At 35.2% G+C, this 19185-nt stretch overlaps 1 protein-coding gene across 3 annotated transcripts; it reads right to left on the minus strand.

Moving 5' to 3' along the window:
• Positions 1 to 1019: 1019 nt before the first annotated feature.
• Positions 1020 to 17006, minus strand: LOC132033635 (rho GTPase-activating protein REN1). 3 transcript variants are annotated; one of them, XM_059423657.1, is made up of 24 exons: positions 16839 to 17006; positions 16641 to 16732; positions 16478 to 16543; positions 15761 to 15797; positions 14718 to 14794; positions 13792 to 13862; positions 13611 to 13689; positions 12447 to 12591; positions 11875 to 11994; positions 11058 to 11135; positions 10437 to 10492; positions 10275 to 10344; positions 9239 to 9323; positions 7748 to 7991; positions 7364 to 7576; positions 6726 to 7013; positions 6439 to 6488; positions 6050 to 6110; positions 5840 to 5923; positions 4276 to 4380; positions 4031 to 4200; positions 3600 to 3666; positions 2281 to 2424; positions 1020 to 1794 (listed from the first exon to the last, which is right to left on the minus strand). In XM_059423657.1, exons 2-24 carry the CDS (start codon positions 16671 to 16673, stop codon positions 1462 to 1464), a joined length of 2676 nt encoding a protein of 891 aa, XP_059279640.1. In that variant the 5' UTR covers positions 16674 to 16732; positions 16839 to 17006; the 3' UTR covers positions 1020 to 1461. The 3 variants fall into 3 exon arrangements, with proteins under 3 accessions (XP_059279640.1, XP_059279641.1, XP_059279639.1); XM_059423658.1 differs by lacking the exon at positions 16839 to 17006 and having other exon boundaries at positions 7391 to 7576; positions 16641 to 16822; XM_059423656.1 differs by lacking the exon at positions 16839 to 17006 and having other exon boundaries at positions 16641 to 16821.
• Between the last annotated feature and the right edge of the window lie 2179 nt (positions 17007 to 19185).

Here is a 19185-nt window from a genome sequence, read left to right on the forward strand (position 1 = left end):
AAAATCAACTAAAACATATTACGACATTCATAATACGACATTCAAAAAACCAAAATATATACATGGGCAACGAAAACTAAAAGTTCAAAAAATCATACGACACTTTAACAAAACACTATAATTTTAAATCAAAAAGGATCAATTAAATATAAAAAGACGAAGACAAAGATATCAATTCAAAAAACAACAATTTAACATAAAAACAAATATTGAAACGAGCAAAAGATCCAAATTAGGCACCCAAATTTTGGAACGGATAAAATAATACACAAAACAAAGGAGGAACGAAGAAAAAAAAAAAAAAGAAAAGAAAAGGGCAAATGACGAAATAGAAAGGGTTTTAATGGGTAAGGGTAATTTCGTCAAAAAACTTTCATTAAACAGGGCGGCAGGGCAAAAATTAAAGAATGATAAATGTGAGGGTAAAATATAAAGACCAGCCCAAAAGAAGGGCACTCCGCGCAAAAAAATGATTGAAGAACCCATGAGGCTGCATAATGAAGAACATTGATTAACAGATGCAGAGGAAAAGGAAAAATATGGAGAAAGAGTGTGAAATTGTTTTTCTTTCCACAATTGCTGTAGTAATCGCCCAAAATCTTGAACCAAAATTTGGTGGTTTCTCTAGGGCCTGAACCCCCAACCCACCCCACCCCACCCAAAAGAAAAAACATATAACCCGGAAAATTTGAGGAAACCATGGTGAGCCAGAAAGCTTAACTCAAACAATCCTTGTGTCGGAAGAAGGAACATATTTACGTTCTAGGCTGAAAGACCAGAAGGTCACTCTCATTAATATCCTCATTAAATGAAATTAGAGGTATCTTAGGAAAACACAAAGTGAATGCGGACGAAGAGGGTTTTAGTTACGCGAAATGAATAACAAAAAGAACGAACAATATATTGCACAAGTTTTTTGAGTGGATTTTGTTTGTTTATTATGAACTAGAAAGTCCATGCCTGATTAGTGGGATGGTAAAAACGTCGTAGTTAAGAATAAATTGATTGCAACAACAAAGTGAAGCAAAAAACTTAATTAAACCTGTCCTAATAACAAACTTATTTCCAGAGGTGAAGCACCAACATTTTATACAATTGAATGGCACCAAAAATTTTCTTATATTAGTTTCATCAGCAAGCTATCTGATAGCTTTAATCTGCTAAATCAGATGATTAGAATTCTACTTACCACATACCTATACAAAAGCATTGATTTCATTTCCGTCTACAAGACACAATGGACAAAACTTCAGCTCAACAGCGCTTCACGTCACTCAAACTTCTCCTCATAGGGTAGATGACCTGTATGTATCGGGCCCCATGGAATCTCAGCTAGGCAAGGTTTTGCCATCACAATAGATTCTCGGGGCACCAATCGAGGTAGTATGCAACAAGCATGCGCACCATCTGAGAAGTTGTGTGACATACTGCAAACTAGGGAAGTCCAAAAATGACTATGCATCATCTAGAGTTTGTCCTTGGAGGGTTTACAGCTCGACCTTTTTCCGTGTTTGGCAAGCTATCTGATATTCCTTTGTCCAAATTTGAATGTTCTTCCTGTTTTGTTCCTTGATCTGGATGCTGAAGTGATTGACCATCATCCGGTCTCTTTTCTGTTGTTTGACTTTGAGATGCTTGTTCGGACCCTTTACCTCTTTCGTTGTTTTTGACAGGCTGATCAGAATGGTTTTTGTCGAGGTGTTGGAGTTCACTTGCAATTTGAGTCCGACGTTCTTTCAAAAAGTTGAGCCTGTTTGTCAGCTTTGATAATGCTGATGTTGTAGTATTAGCTCCCTGTCAATCAAAGATGTCGATTAAATTTCGGAGACCCTAAAGATATATAGTATATGATTAAAAACCATTTTAAGAAAATCCTTAACATAATATAGGTTTGAACAGCCTTTATACGATTTGTATACATGATTTTTATGTCAAATGCTGATGTTATGTGCTAAAAGATCTTTTGTCAAATGCATAATTAACAGGTGAATCCCTCTCAACACAATCCTTTTTAACTCCCTCTCAAGCCAGAAAAAAAAAATGTTCGATAATCTTAAAGTCTCTGAGCAAGGCAGTAGAAGCAAGTACAATGCATGATCCAGCTGATATGGGAGAAGAGAGTAGAAAAGCATAGGCAAGCTTTAGTTCATATTTCTCACCGGAACCATCTTAAACTATGAAAATTTCAATAATTTGCCTCAACCTCAAGCCCAGCATTTGTTGCTAATGCCCACAGAAAAAAGAGAAAGCTTAAACTTCCAGATAAACCATAAAACATACCTCATTCCTAGAAGTAGATTTTCTAACACTGGCTGAAGGGACCCTGCTCATCCCCGCTTCCACAGAAGAGTTGGGACTTTGTGATGAATCTGCCTGCTTACTCTGTGCTTTCTCACTATCTGCCTTGTTCAAACTGGTCTCGTGCTGCAGAGAAAACTACATACTCATAAACTGCAACTACCTGGATGCTACATGCTAATACGAGTATATAGTTTTCAATACATGTTACAAGTTGTAAGGACCAGGCTATGCTACACGGTGACAAAGTGATAAAATTAAAAACTCCATATAGTATAATAAACCAGCCAAACTAAACTAGACTTATACTGCTTACAGGTCCATAAATGTTTCTAACCCCTTTTCTAATTACTACCAAATTGTTTGACTTAACCTAGTCCAAGTTTTTGTTTGTGTAGGATAGTATCAGGCTCATATAAAAGACGTCTTGAAAGCAGCACCAAAGAGAAATGATCACAGACCCACACATGCAACTAAAATAGGTGTTCCTCTGTATAAAAATTCAGCAATTTCAAGAAACTACAAAAAAAAAAAAAAAAAAAAAAAGCCACACCAGCAAATGAAAAAGACACAACTACATATCTTCATATTTTGTGCACGTTAGTTGACCTACAGACTATCATTTGCCTTCTCTTTTTCTTATTTTGTAGTAGCAGATTATAATTTTTTGATAGGTAACTCTATAAGTGCCATAAATTCATTTTTTTTTTCTTTTCAAAAAGTTAAAGCTAATTCAAGCTATACCTTCCATTTAGAGCACAAAATTTTCCTAATTAATTTTTTTTTTTTTGGAAGAGATTAAAAAAGAAATGTGTTCATGGAGCATCTTCAGTTTCTTTCTATTTTCCAATTTCATGGACTCACCAGGTAAATGCTTAGAAAAGGATCCTCCAGCTGAGGTTCTAAATTTTGGATCTCAGACAACTTTCTCAACTTCAAACGTAAATGACAACAAGAAATCTAACAGGTCATGTATACAGTTGCAACAATCAGTTGGATACATTCTAATCAGTAATATGCATAGAAGTGGCAATATTTTAGCATCGGCATTTGATAACAAATACTCAGAAGAATTAAATAATTAACCTCTTTCACTTGCAATGTTAACCTAGTAGAGAATCCATCTGTCTGTCTATGCAATAGCAATGACTAAATGCGCAATACATTCAATTATGCCATGCTCAACCACTATCCTGTTAAGTCTTCAGTTGGCTTAGCTCCATGAGGTTGCAGTTTCTCTATATTCAGTCAGTGCAAAAACAGAAAACATTTTTTGGTCAAGGATACAATGAAATATGTACCTTACTTCTTGCAGACTTTTCAAGAGTTTTTGAAGCATTAGTTTCCATATCCTTATGTTTATCCTTGCTGCACCAAGATCACCATGGCGAAGGATAAGAAACAAAATTAGAGCAGACTCCAATAGAATAACAATGGCAAAGTGGCTCATCGCATTAAAAGCATCAAAAAACTTCAACCTATAGACTAAAAGTCTTCCTACACAAGCAGCAATGTTGGAAAAATTGCATTTTGGAATTTAACTTAGACGAGAGGGAAACAGCATACCAAAATCGTTCATTTTCTTTGCACATCTTTCATTGATATGAGTAACGTGGTTGCAGAAGCAGAAGATTGGAGAGCACAAGTAGTGATAACAATCTAAAACTTGAATTGAAGATGGATTTTTCCATTGCCATACAACAAAAACAGGAAGAAGCAACACAAAGATTACCTTTTTCCTTGATTATTTAGACTTTGCTGTGGTTGATTGCCCGAGTCACCACGAAGTCTGGAGTTTTGTTCACGTTGTTTACTAAGCTCCAATCCAAGATCGTCAGCTTTCTGTTTCAGATTGATGACATCTGCCTCTGCCTGAGCAATCTCCTGAAGTTCTTTCTTCATCTATAGCATAAATAAAATTATAGTTCCCGTATAAGCAAGCCATGCCATAAATTGGCAAGTTGAGAGAAATCTGACCTTCCCATCTATACTGGAAGAGACAGGTAATTTGCCTTCAAGTCCAGCTTCCAAGAGTCTCCTTAACTCCCTCTCCTTCTGTAGTTGCTCCTGAAGCCTTGATACCTGGTCATGCCAACAATTTCATTGCATTCATTTATAAAACTGCACATGGGAATGATTAAGCTTCTATTTACTAAGGACAGTTGGGATATATGATGAAAAAGAACAATCAATTTTTTATCAGCCGTGGAGTTTTATCTGTTTGGTTCCACCTGACGGTGTCAACTAGTGGTCAATGAAGTAGGTTAAGAACCATGAGGTCTTAGGTTCAAACTCCAACGGAGACAAAAACTCTAAGTGATTTCTTCCCATCGGTCTAAGCCTTGGTGGGCAGAATTACCCAGTACCTATAATGGTGGGAGGTAGCAGATACCGCATGGATTAGTCGAGGTGCGTGCAAGTTGGCCCTAACACCACGGATATAAAAAAAAAGTTTTATCTGTTTGGTCTATGATTCCAGTCAAGAAGAAAGCAAAGTAGTTTTGTGGAGCTACTCCACAGTGCATCATGTGGAGCTTGTTGAAGAAAATGTTTTGAGGACAAGCAGCGTCTCTTGACTGTAATAGGTGTTCTTGTATTAGCATTTTGAATTTTGTAAAGCTATGGGATTATTAAAGGACTATAGAGATACTCAGATTTATGAGCTCCTTGGAGCTATTACATGATCTACAGTTGCACAATACTCCTTTAGCGCTTTTCTGTGAATAGATACCTCGTGATTGAAACAAACAAAAGAATGAGACAATCAAGTTAACCAAAAGTAGTCTAACACAGAAATGAGTTAGAATTGGAGTTTGGCTACTTGGATGGATTAGACTATATTCCCCTCCATCTTAATAAAATCATCATCAGTGCTTGTAAATGCACAGTTCCTTGCTAGAAAAATTATTACATAAGCTACTCTCCTGACAAGATGCTCATCACTTTTGAGTTATTTCAATGGGTCAAACAGGAAAGGTCCTAAATATAGGTGATAGCTTCCCGGAGGGTCAACTACAAGTCAACTCACACCAGATGATGTTCATGGATCAAGCATGAAGGACATCCATGTGAGTTCAAAATGGAAGAAAATCAAGGAGGAAGAGGCTTCCAGCGAGGTGCGAATGCACCCCAGGCTATGCGATCGCATAGCTCAACCAGTGAGCAATTATGGATGGAAGAAATCATCTTGTGTTTTTGTCTCTAGTGTTTGTCTCTGCTAGGATCTGAATTCCGGTCTCCCAAAGCTTTTACCCCCTTCGTTAACCGTTAACCACACCCTAGCGTGTTGTTCAATAATCCATACTTGTAGCAAAGAAAGATTGTAATTCCACCACCAAGTGAGTAAACGATTTACTACAAATATTTGGGATATATTTTTCTTGAAGGATTCAGCACCAGCACCGGCAAATAAGAGAACACAAAAGAAAAAACCCAAGTGCATGGAGGATCAAGAGGTTTTAAGACGGAATGAGAAGTAAAAAGTCCAACGCACACCAAATGAGAAACAATAAGAGGAAAAGGAAAGGAGTACAGCACATACATCTTTCTCAAGTGCTAGACGACGCTCATGCAAAGCATCCTTTCGTTTCTCCAAGCTTTCTTGCAAAAGGGCGTTACCTTTGGCCTATAATGAAGAGATAGGTGCAGCACAAAGACCAAATATAGAAAGGTAAACATAAAATAAAGGAAAAGGTAATTCAGAGGTGAAAACTGACAAGACTTTTAAGAAAAAGGATCTTATAAAATGTACCTCCTCTTCAATCCTACTTTGCAAGTCAGCTTTAATGGCCTCAAGCCTCTGGATTTCATCTCTAGAAACAAGTCCAAACACAACAGTTACCAGAATGGTAAAATCCATCTAAAATGATTTAGAACGGAAGGCACTTCTGAAGCAGGATAAAATGTGAGGGGTGCTTGGGTTTAGGAATCATAGGTCGTGGTTGATCATCAGAGAGTGCAAGTTCTGTTTGCATTATCATATTTGATATGTGCAGTTCTTTTCCTATATTTAGTAAGGATCTATATTATACATGCAACATAATCACTCTCCAGCTGATTTTAGTAGTTGTGCTTTCTCTTGAATATCTTGGTTGACCATCTTTATAATGAATTTTAACTCCTGATAAGTGCATCACTTACTCATCATCAAAGGGGATATCAATTGATTCCATGGAGAGGTTCTTCTTGGCCTAAACTCAAAAAGGAAAACCAAGAAATGAAATATCAGAAAATATACCAATGTTCTATTCATAAAATAAGTATAAAGTCCATACATGGATGTCCAAGTTTGATTGATTCAGAAAATGCTAAATTTAGCCACAAAAATGTATGGGTGATGATATGTCCAAAGAAAAACATAGTGGCAAATGAGAAAACTAGTCACATTCTGAGCTGAGTAACTGTGAGCCAAAGGTGATAGTACTCACAGGAGTACGCCCCCAGACAGCAGGTCGCCGAACACTGCGTAGAGGTCCATTTAACTTATCTGTTGACTTTTGAGAAGTAGATGTTTCAATCTGTCCCGGTCCTACTTGTTCAACAGATACATTTCCTTGTGCTCTAGAATTTTCACGACTTGGAGGCAGAACCCTCTCACCCGCTTCATTGACGTCATTCTGAACAGAAGTTTGAGGTAGACTTTTTGGTGAGCTCCCAGTAGTTTTGACGACGTCCACTTCAGTAGTCTTTAAGCTAGTTTTAGACACTTGGGAGCTCTGCATATTTAGTCGTGAAAGTATGTGAGATCCAGCTTAGGCCAGAGGAATGAAATGCACTAAACAGTAGTATAAGAGGGCAACACATAGCACCAGAGAGAAAGAAGTTAAATCCTCATCGGTAAGTATTTATGAGAAAACATGCCGGTTTCTTGATAACCTACTGGCATATTAATATATTAACTAGCAGAAGTTTCAAGGATCGCTGTTGAAGCTAAATATCCTGCTGCACATGAATGAGAGGGTAAAGTAGGAAAGAGGGACTGGGAAGTTCCAGCATCATGCAACACCCAGTGCTTGACAAAAAGAGAAGGCTGAGAATAGAACTGTGAAGACAATGAAGAAAGAACCTTATTACTATCTTCATTTTCGCCAACCTCATTGGTTGTTGCACAGGAGTCATGATCAGAATCATCAATATCAGCGTGAGAGCCCTCTTCTGCATCATCATCATCATCTTCGTCTTCTTCATCATAGCTGTAATCATCATCAGTAAATTCTTCTCCACTCTCGGTTCCACTACCATCTGAGTCAGAATACAGTTCAGGCGATACAGAGCCTTCCTGCAAAGATTTAAACCTTTACTTGAAGAGAAAAGAATTCAAAGAGGATTTCATTGTCTTCTGAATCTCAGAGAAACAGAAAGACATCCCAGCACTCTGAGGTTCCAAATGAACCAAAAATGTTACTCCTCAACACAAAGTCAGGTGCAGAAGCAAGATATAAAACCATACCCCAAATAATTTATCATACTCCTCTAGCAATGTGATGACAATGGCCTGAGCATGGTTAGCTGCAGCAGCCGCCTGCAGAAGTTGAACAGAGCTATCACCACTCATAGCAAAGTCATTTCCTAGCTCACAGTCTCCAGCTAGAAGTGGGCGAAGAAGTAAAGGTGCCATGCATGCTGCCACTGCCGATGTGCTCATTCTGTTTTGAGTTTTATTGGAAACCACAGTTTGCATCATCATCAGAATCCTGATGGACATCAGAAAAGAGCATCACGTGAGAACTAAAAACTCTTCAGCAACCCAGAGTAAGCTAAAAGTCAGATTTTATAGCTTCTATAAGCATAAGTGGCAAATTTTACCTCAGTGATTAAGCAACCTTAATAAAAGAGGAAACATGCTAGCTTATCCATCTCACTTAAACAGACGAAATTTTATTTGGTCTACAGGTATTTAAATTCAGCTAGTTCACCCACAACATAGTAATTTAAATCTCTGTCAACAGTTCGCATCAAAGAACTCTCTATGTCCTATCTCCTCATTAGTACAGCCTGAATTGAAAATCTGCGAGAAAACTTCCATCTTCTTGTTCACAATGGGCAATAGTGGTACATTGTCTCCACCTCCAATTTTCAGAACAAGATTTATATTCCTCCCTCTTTTTTCCAATACTTTTTGGGTATCACATCACCTTCATAAGTTTTGATGGCAATCACCTTCCAGAGATAAGGCTGGCTAAGATGACCCCTCCTATGATCTAGCTGAATCCATTTCCAGCAGAGCTAGAATTTAATCCGTTCTACTTTTCTATTTAACATATACTAGGCTTCATTACTCAATATGATCAGATGTCAGTGCCAGAATTGTTGCAAATTATCCTGTTTATTGTTGATTTTAGCGAGAAGAAACTTCTCTCTCTTTGCATGAAGCTAACCAGCAGGTTTCGTACGCAAATCTTAAAATCACCAAATAGAACAAATACACTACAAATTTGCGTATGTATCAATCCACTCCGGAAACTTTTGTACAAAGAATTGTAAAAATTAACTAAGTGAAATATGAAAAGCTTCCGCCCAAAAATAAAAGAAAGAAAAGAAATATCAAAGCACATAAGCAAAATCATCAAGAGGTCCTTTTATTATATTTGGAAATCAAATACACAAATTGGCAATCTTCTAGCCAACATTCTATCAATTGATTCAAAAACCTCCAAAATAGAAAGATTTTGCAAATCTAACAGTGTTCACAGATGCAAAGATATATCAACATGTATGTTTTTTCCTTTTCTTTCTTTCTTTTTTTTTTTTTTTTTTTCTGAAATTGGCAACTGTATATATACTTGTGTTTTTGTACACAAACACATACATAGAGCTACTGAAATTATCTGCTAATGAAATGTTCAGACAAAATAGCACCATACTGATAATACCAAAATGACGAACAAGTGAACTGTGTCACATACGAAATCAAATAACATGAACAGTAAGAATTAAGAACCTCTGCAGCAAACGACGGTTTGGTTCTGGAAATGTCTCCAATATAGCAGTACGCATAGCATTGACCCTAATGCCCCGCTCAGTTCCTATCAACAATCACAAAAGCATTTTAACAAATGATACTCACAAGCTGACTAAACTTCCAACTTTTGTCGTTGACGGAAATGTATAAATACCCTATCATGTAATGAAGGCGAAAACACTTCAGGCAGTCTCAGAATCTTATTCGCCAACATTCATGCTAGGATAAAACTTATATGATGATAGTTTCTCATCTCTTTTTTTTTTTTTTTTTTTTTTTTGGCTCCGCCCTGACTCACAACAAAGTTTAAGCCCAAATTGACAAGCAGCTTTCATTAAGTCATAGTTGTCAAACAAACTCCACGCATAAACATGTAAACTTCATTGGGTACCAGTTTGAAAAGAAATTGGATTAGTATGACACGAATTCACTTCAGTAAATATATCTAATAGATAGCTGTTTCGTATAGAAGGGTGGTAATTGAGACATGGATCACTGGACTCATGATTTCACAGAAAATAGTTGAGAATCTCATGGTGAGTGTTGACTTTGTTACGACAATGTTTGGTTTGAAAGTAGAAAAGTAAAAATCTATGAACAGCAGAAAGAAAAACCCAACGTAACAAGATGAACACGTTAAGTTGATAGGCTTCAAAGACTATGCGCATTTAAGTGCAGTTTCTCGGAATACTAAGATAGAGAAACCAGATATAATTTTAGGTTTTAGCATGTCCAAACAGAAAACCTTTACATATCTGTCTCAATAACACACTCAAGCAGAATGCAAAAGAAATATCATGGTTTTTACTGTCAAAGGGGCTCTCGCAAATATTTCATCATGAAAAATGGATCACGCACATCATGCTATTGGATGAAGAAAGTATCTATCTATACAACTCTGCAGATCCTGGGGTAGTGTTACTAAAGGTGTCCTTTTTTCCTATAAGAACTAGCTTAAATCACCCAAGGAAAAGAGGCAGTCTAAAAGGACCCAACATTAAGACAATAAACTTACTAAATGCTTCCAAAAGGGCATTGCAGCAAGATGCAGGAACTGGAGATGATGGCAACTCCCGCAGAATGTACTGCAGAAATAAAGATGAATCAATAGCAGTTCCAAAAGTAGTTTCATACAAACAATCTTATATAACCTATACTTCTCTTTTGAAGGATATACCTTGACGCAATCAGCAATAACATGTGCATCCTCTTCTGTAGAAAAATCAGTTTTACCTGGATTAACAGAACAAAATTTTGTTAGTTATTGTAAGACAAGTGAACTCCACAAGAGACACTTGTACGGGCTTCCCATCAAATGAAGAAAAGATGTATAATATTTTGACAGGTAAATGATCTCTCACAGTCCTTATGTCCAGACCCTATTATATACTCTACTTAGCTATTATTAATCTGATATGTTACTCTATATGAGAATTGCATCTCATCTATCATAATTCAATGGCATCCGAAAAGAGGAAGCTGCTTAAATACACATAGAAAAAGACATTCCACAAAATCTACAGATCTACAAAGCTCACTATGAGCTTTTACAACAATGTCGTGCACCACTAGGAGTAAGCTTTCTATTTTTATTTTTTTTTAATAGAAAGGAGTAAGCTTAATAATGCAACCTTTGATACGAGTAATGAATTCTACTCACCAATTGCCCAGGGCAAATCAATTTTAGAAACATTACACATGCAGTGACAACATATAAACTTTCTCGGCAGGTACTTATGGTATCAACACCTAGTAAAACATAATACAATGAAACCCTCTCAATTTCAAGCTAACAGACCCTGTTCATATTCCCGTATTCGATGCTCAACATCATCAACATCTGCTGCTTGCCGCAGGATGCCTTCAGTTTTAATCCCTGGAAGAAATTGTAGAAGATCAGTACCATGTTATGAGCAAGCAAGACATCAATAAACAAATAAATGAACAGTCCACAAAATGAAAAGCATTAATGTTCTTTGTCAAAAATGAGAAGTATAATTGAATGTAGGTTAGAGATAAATCCAAGTTATCTAAAAGCATACTTAGAAGTAAAACATATGAGAGTAGATTACTATTTATCTTCTGGCTAAAATTTATTCGTTATCAAAGACCACTTTGAATCACATCAAAGCAAATTAAGAAGCACAATGGGAAGAAGCATTGTCCTTAAAAGTAAATGGTGTTCAGTTTTTTCTTTTTATAAGAAGAATATGAAAGCATGTGCTAGAGAAGGACACGTACATGGTGTTCATATTAAAACAATAAAACACCTATTTGACAGCAAATAGCTTCTGTCCCGATATTTTGTTCGTTTTACTTCTACAGAGTCAACTTGACTGATTCTCAGCCTTTAATTGGACATAGAAAAATCCTCTTTCTGCAATTTGTTTTGGAAACCAAAAGAATTTTTTCAGGAACACCCTAATTATAAACTGCTTTTTCCATTTCACAAACTGCATTTTGCCATAGTTATTTGACTAGGGTATAAGCCCCAGTGACAACTGACCCTTCAAAGATGAAAGAAATATTGGAAATTTGAAGCTCGATGAATAAGAAAGGAACATGTTACAGAAGCAGCCATAATATAGTTATTTGACACAGCAGAAGAAGCTCACCATGCTCTTCTACAAACTTCAGGGCTTTCTCCAAGAAAGATGGAGTTCCGTCAATATCTTCCAGAGCAAGTAAAACCGGCCGACCAATTACCAAGGACTTCACAGGCTGTCTATCATTAGCTACAAAGGCAAAATGAAATAAAAAGGGTTGAAGATTAGATCCATGAAAAGTCCATAATATTTTAAGGCAAATACACATCGGGCAACGGCAATAGCAAGATAAAGAACAGCGCGATGCATAAGCCATTGTAAGTAACTGAGCTCTTTGGTAGGCCAGTCAGATTTCGTACTACCTGAGAACAGATCTCATAAGCTTTCTCGAAACAACTTCCCTACTGAAAAACTGTTAGATATATATACCACAGAAACGGAGATATGTATACCTAACATTCATTAAAGTTATACATACATATAATAAAACAGAACCAGCTTGACTATTTGCTTTCGTGAAAAAAAACTGCTTATAAATCAAGCATTAGTATAGTTACGTTATAAGTAGGTTCATATTTCCTCGACCTGCAAGACGCACACCAGATGCTGGCCATGTTTAGAACAAGGTAATGAGAACTTACATTCCTCAAGTGAAACATCAACAGCATTGGCCTGATCATTCCTAAATATTCCATTTTGGCCCATTACAAGAGCAGCACTAGGTGCATTTGCCAAAGCTTCCTCAAGTGCAGTTTTCCACTCAAGCAAATCCTCTGATGTTTCCGCCTATGACATCAAAGCTGTTAGACTATATTTGGTTTTATACTTTACAGAAACAGATTCCTAGAATGCTAATGATAATCATGATGATACAATACAACAATGTAAACAGCAAAAAGAATGTTAAGTGAACCCATTTAGAAAGCAATGGCCAACCAAAAGAACTTTTAGAGTCATTAAGTCATTAATATCATGATACAGGAAAGTAAAATATACGCCTTAGACATGGAGGGCTACCAAGGACATGCATGACTAAACATGCGAATAAATAAAGACCGCTACAATTTGAAAAATAATTGGTACACCCTCCATCCCATTTTATGTGAAGGTGTTATTGTTTGGGAGTCAAACAGTTTTTTCTTTGACTACAATTTTCTCAAACATTTTTAAAATATTTTGAATCATTAGTTATGTTGACTTGTAATACTTTTCGACTCTTCGTGTAGCTTTCAAATATGTAAAGTTTATTTCAAAAAATAGAAGAATCTATACCCGAATTCTAAGTCAAAATTAAGTGTTTTGACCATCGTCCCTTGAACCCCTTTACATAAATTGCCAAATTGGGACAGAGGGAGTATAGCTAAAAACTACTTTGCAAGCTGGTTACCACTGTGCCTTTGAGCTTGAAACTACTAATTAGGCGACTATTTAAGTGGGGCAAATTGAGGGAATGCTTTCAATCCTCAAATAAAACTGAAGAGAACTAATAAGTTAGTAGCATTCTAAGTATGCTTGAGCAGATTATTAGCAACGAAAAACAAATAAATAAACTCGAGCTTCCAACTTATAAGTACTGATAATAATATCTCTATTTCAGATTTATTTGTGAACTGTGGATTATCTTTAGATACTTATACAGTAAAAGTGACACAATTGAGCATAAACCAGTAAGAAGCGTGATCTTCCCCTATATAATGATTTTTATGGGAAAATGAAAACTCAATTTAAGGATGACAACAAACAACAACAAAAATGATAAAACTATTAAAGACAGAAGAAAAAAAAGTTATGAGAAATAAAGGCACCTTGAGTGTGAAAGCTCGTCCATCACGACCATCAGGAAATAGCACAGTCAACAGTTTCTTATCTTCTTTGACAACCACGCTGAAAATTCATGGAGAAAAATAGGATCATTCACCATTTTAGTGTAACTTGTCATAAGGAACCCCTGCTAAGGACTATCTTAAGCATATATACTAAGCCAACCTGCCTGAACTGTTGAGATCAATACCACCCAGGGTTAAATTCACTTCGGTTCCCTTTTGAGGAGTAGCATTCTGAAAAGAATCAGTCAAGGACATAAGGTCATTGAGTAAAAATTATATAAGTCAAAGAGACCATTGAGCACTCAAATGATTGGTAACAAATAAGATTCATGGACTTATCAGAAACAACTGGGAGTTAGGAACAAATTAATAGTTACCAAATACTATTGATGGAAGACATATGAACTGATCGAATATAAACTCACTATGCTTTCATCAACCAAACGATTTTTCAAAAACAAATGCCACACTATGAACCTGAATAGGTTCAAAGGTATAATTTCTTCACTAGTTGATCTCTATGTCAAGAGAGTATATAATCTCCCTCTGGTCCATAACAAGTGTCCTTTTGGCCTTTGGCACACCCCTTAAGAAATACTAAAACCTAGAAAGAAAAAAAAAGGTATTTTGACTAATTTACCCTTAATTAAATGGTACCTATTTAATATAGTTTCTTGTTATGTCTAAACAGGGGCGAATTCCGAAGAAAACAATTTATACCTTCTTGACTATGTAAAAGGCCACTTTTTTAGACTAAAATAAAAAGGCCAAAAGGACACTTACTATGAACCGGAGGGAGTATAAGGGAAAGATGTAAATTCAAATGAACCTAAATCAAGGAAGAAATATGTTCTCGTTGTTTGTGCTTCAACCAACACTAACAAATCTTCGGAGGAATACAAAATAATATTGCAAGTGAAACGCAGTTTTTCTATACCATTTATGTATTTAAATGCTCAAACGTATATTACAGGATAATAAACCATGATATGATATAGTCCACTACTTGCATAATAAGCGAGTAACTAACTTAGGTTCTACTAAGTAGAAAGGAATGATGGGTTCAATATACAACGTCAAACTTACAGGATCAGTTCTGTAGAAGACCAATGAGGTACGAGTTAGAATGAACCACCTCTTCTTCCATGATGTCCATCCAATTCCTACATGCAATAGACATCAGAAGTATCAACTAACTCCTAAATTCTATACAAGTAAAGAATCTCTGTTTTCCTTCTTGCTTTCTGACAAAAATACAGAATATGTCTCAGTATACGCCTGAAACTCCAGATATCTATTCTTTTTTAACTAGAAATTAGCAAATAAGTGATGGCCACAATGTAATACAAGACAATAAAGCATATCGGACAGAACACAAAAGTAAATAGAAACACAAAAGTAGCTAAAATATTTGTCAAGACAGTTCAAGATAGCAGACCATCAAAAGGAATAGAAAAAAGTGTTATTACTTTCCTCAATAATAACCTATACAACAGTCTACATAGAAATACAGTAAAATCATCTTTTTTAGCTAATGGAAAATGAACTGAGAGAACTGCAAATCAAATGGTAACATGAAAGATATTCGCAAATAACTATAATCAAAGATAATGGCAACCCCATTTATCATTTCTGCAAATACATGATAAAAATCATTCTTATTCGTAAGAGAGTTGACTTCAAATCTGATGTGGTCATTTGAAAGCAGAAACCTTTTGTTTTAAGGAAGATGCTTTTTTTTCTTTTTGTGCTTCACAAGGAAGAATAATTGACACTGCACCATCATGGATCCTTTTCTTTCTTACTAAACACACGATAGAAAGTTTTCTAATGGGTACAAACGGATGTGTGCCAACACAAAACACTAGAAAGTACACACTCTTCAGCTATTATACCATCTTCTGGGCTACAGTCCCGCCGCATTTAGAGGCCAAGACACAAAACTAAAACAACTATATAGCAAACATGTGATGTTATAGAATTCTATGTAACTAAGAAAATGTAAATAAAATAACGTTTGAATCAAAAGAAGAAACATGACACTAGAAATAGGAAAAAAGTGAGAGATAATAACAAGTGAGGAGAAATCACGTTCCTTTCTTGCAACTATATGCTAAAATTAAGCATACCTCTTGACGATAAAAACAGGGGACCACTTTTGTAAACCTGCCAAGACCAAATTCTTATCTTCAGTCAACTCTGTCATCCACAATCTCTAAATTTACTCAACTATTTAGGCAAATATCAAATGCATGAAGATTTTAAATTGCCTTAGGTAAAGCTGCAGAAATAGTGAACTTTTAACTTGAAGAACCAGGTCACTCTCTTGGAGTGATCAAATTGAAGGATCAAATTTGTATCTGATAAGCAGGTTACATTCCTAAAAAGGGACATGTTTCTATCACGAAAACTACAGCTTGTGAAACACTATAGACTATTTATCCAAATTTTGCTAACGACTTACAATATGAAATACATGTTCTCAATTTGTAGCCTATTCTTTGTTGCTCTTGCTAGATACCATTATTAAAAAAATAATAATAATAATAATAATAATAATAATAAAAAAAAAAAGGTGACTTGACTCCAAATGTTAGCATGTGATACCTCAGGCTTGTTCATCAAATCTAAGTATGTCTGTAACCATTTTGCCCCAAAAAGCACATGAAACTAATAGGGTATATGAAAAGTAAGGAGAAGGGTGATGGGGTCTTCTCTAATCTATGCACCATTAAACAAGATATTAAGCACGATTTTTGTTTATGATTATAAAAGGCAAATAAGATTAACAAGAGATTAATTAAGCACAATGAATCAAAATGCTAAACGGCAATAAACAAGCTGACCTTACTTCCACCACGAGTGTGATCATTAGCCCCAGGTGGAGGAGGTGTTTGATTAACCCCCTCAACCTGATAATAATTAAAGAAAAATACACCAACATAAATACCATTAAAAACACCCAAATAAATGATACAATGCAGAGGTTGAGATGAGAAATTAGAGAACCTTATTAGCATCAGCACTGCGATTAGTTGTCATGGTATAGTAATTTCAAATAACATTCGTTAATCTTGATCAGCAAACCCACCAAAAAGAACCTGCATTTAGGATCAATCAAATGTTTCAGGCCAACATTGTCCAAGAAAATGATGAAAACGAGGTTGTGATGTGAATTCAAGAAATGGGATCAGACCAAAATATCACCTTCTTTTTTTTCAGACAAAACACAATAAATACATTGGAAACTGAAACAAGAAAATGTTGGACAAGGGAAAGAGAAACTACTTTTAGTGTTTGTTTCTTTTTTTGTTTTAATTGATTTTTTGCCTTACTGGAGAAGATTATTGGGTAACGGAAAAGCGAGAGTCAAGCAAAGGAAGAAGGAATTAATTAACGTTTTGAGCGGGGGTACATGACCTTTTCCTTTTTCTTACACGTCGACCTTATATGTCTCTCATTCTATATTTATTTCCATTTTTCCGTTTTATTAACGTCTAGAATATAAATATTTTCTTATGGAGGGAAAAGAATAGGGAATATTTTTGTCCCCTTTTTTGGTTAATAGTTTTCGTTTTTTATGCCCCCATTTTTGGGTTATATAGTTCTAGTTACCCTTTCTTGGGTTAATATTTCTAATTTGATTTTATCATTATTTTCTTAGGAGATAAAGTCTCTAGGGAAGTCCTTTGGAGGTGTTTGGAATCTTGGAGTGTACATATTAGGGTTATCAAGGACATGTATGATGGAGCCTTTTGAGCCGAGAGTCTACCTTCCCAGACATCACTCATGGTATTACACTGAGTATGTTGGTGTTATTCTTTTCTTACGTGAGAAAACTAAAAAAAGAAAAGAAAAAGGAAAGGTCTTAGAGATGTATAGCATGTGAGGCATTTTGTCGTAAAACAGAAAGACGTTTATTTTTAGTAGGAGTGCTCTTATGTTAGCAGGATATTTCGTGCAAGAACAAGCTATGAATTTAGTGCATTAACTAGGTTCTTTTTTTCTTACCTAATGGCTTATTTCTAAGGTAACCCAGAAATCAATTCTATTGAATAAGATATTGTTTCATAAAATTGATTGTTCTTTTTTTCTCCTTTCTTCTAGATGAATTCAGTTGTTGGATTGAGTACGTTGAATTAAGATCTTATAGTTAAATTTGCTGTTACAAGTTACAAACATGATTGCAGTGATTTTATTTCAGGACTTTGTAATTTTAATCGATGAAAATCAGTTTTCGTAGTTTATAGTTAAATAATCATCATATTCCTCATAAGTTTGGAAGAGCCATGGAATTGGTATTATAGGTAATGGACTAATAACTTGATTTTATTATTCAAATTTGTGTAATTTTATACTTAGATCGCGTTATTATTTGTGATTTACTTTTTTCATTGTCTAAATTGTGTTGTCATATTTTGTCGTATATTCACCTTTTATACTTTTGCAAAAATTATTATGAAATTGCAATTTTTGTTTTTAAACTTAACAAGCACACCTTAAATTTATATAACTTAAATCTTTGAATCCGCCGCACAAACTTAATACAAATGGTGCAAAGTCATTTTAAGTGTCCCAACAACATAAATTAGTTTATCAAGGAAAGCCACATTCATCAAAATTTAGTTGAGTACGTGTACCAAATTTAGTTGAATTCACTTTAATTTCATCAATTATTTTTCTCGAGCTTTAAATGAACACAATAATTGTTTTCCAAGAATAGTTAGCCCCCATTTGGCCATAAGAATTATTCACTTTATTCCGGAATTTTTTTTCACTTTTTTCCGGAATCAACGTTTGGCCATGAGAATTCCGAATACAACTTGAAGTTGTATTCCGAAATACCAAAAACTCAAAAAACTTGTTTTTCAAAAAAAATTCACTTTTTTACAACTACATTTCACCAAAAACTACAATTTCAAAAACTATGGCCAAACACAACTTCAACTCCAAAATTCCAAAAAAAAAGTGAATTTTTTTTCGGTATCTATGGACAAACAAGGCCTTAGTTTCAACTATTTTTCAGACCCAAAAAAAAAAAAAAAGTTTCAACTATTTTCATTTCTTATTATAACCCTTTTTGATTTGGTTGAATCTGTTTGATCTAGTTATAGACCAATCACTTTCTTTCTGTTGGGAAACATTATTATTTTTTAGAAAAGCTAAGGATAGAAGAAATTACAGCTCCAAAAGAGGCAATTGATAGTTACAAAACTTGCAGCAACATTTACTTTGTTTATTAATCCATATATTAAAATGGGAATAAAGAAAATGAAAGCTGGCCAACCTGCTACTTCTAAGTAACGCGTTTCATCATATTTGATGAGGTTGGCCACACCATCAACTATTTCATTCGAATACATAATTTTAGAAATCAAGTAAGGTATTTTTAATATTTTTCTTCTATAGTTTAATCATTCCAAAAAAATAATGATACATCTTACAACATATAAGATATGCCTCGTGTACCTTTTCAAACTCCCCAACCTCCAAAATGACCCTAATTATGCTGACATACTTTATTGTGAGACATGAGTGCATGTATCAAATATCT

This window comes from Lycium ferocissimum, chromosome 10 (genome assembly GCF_029784015.1).
Source record: "Lycium ferocissimum isolate CSIRO_LF1 chromosome 10, AGI_CSIRO_Lferr_CH_V1, whole genome shotgun sequence".
In the NCBI taxonomy this organism is placed as follows: Eukaryota; Viridiplantae; Streptophyta; class Magnoliopsida; order Solanales; family Solanaceae; genus Lycium; species Lycium ferocissimum.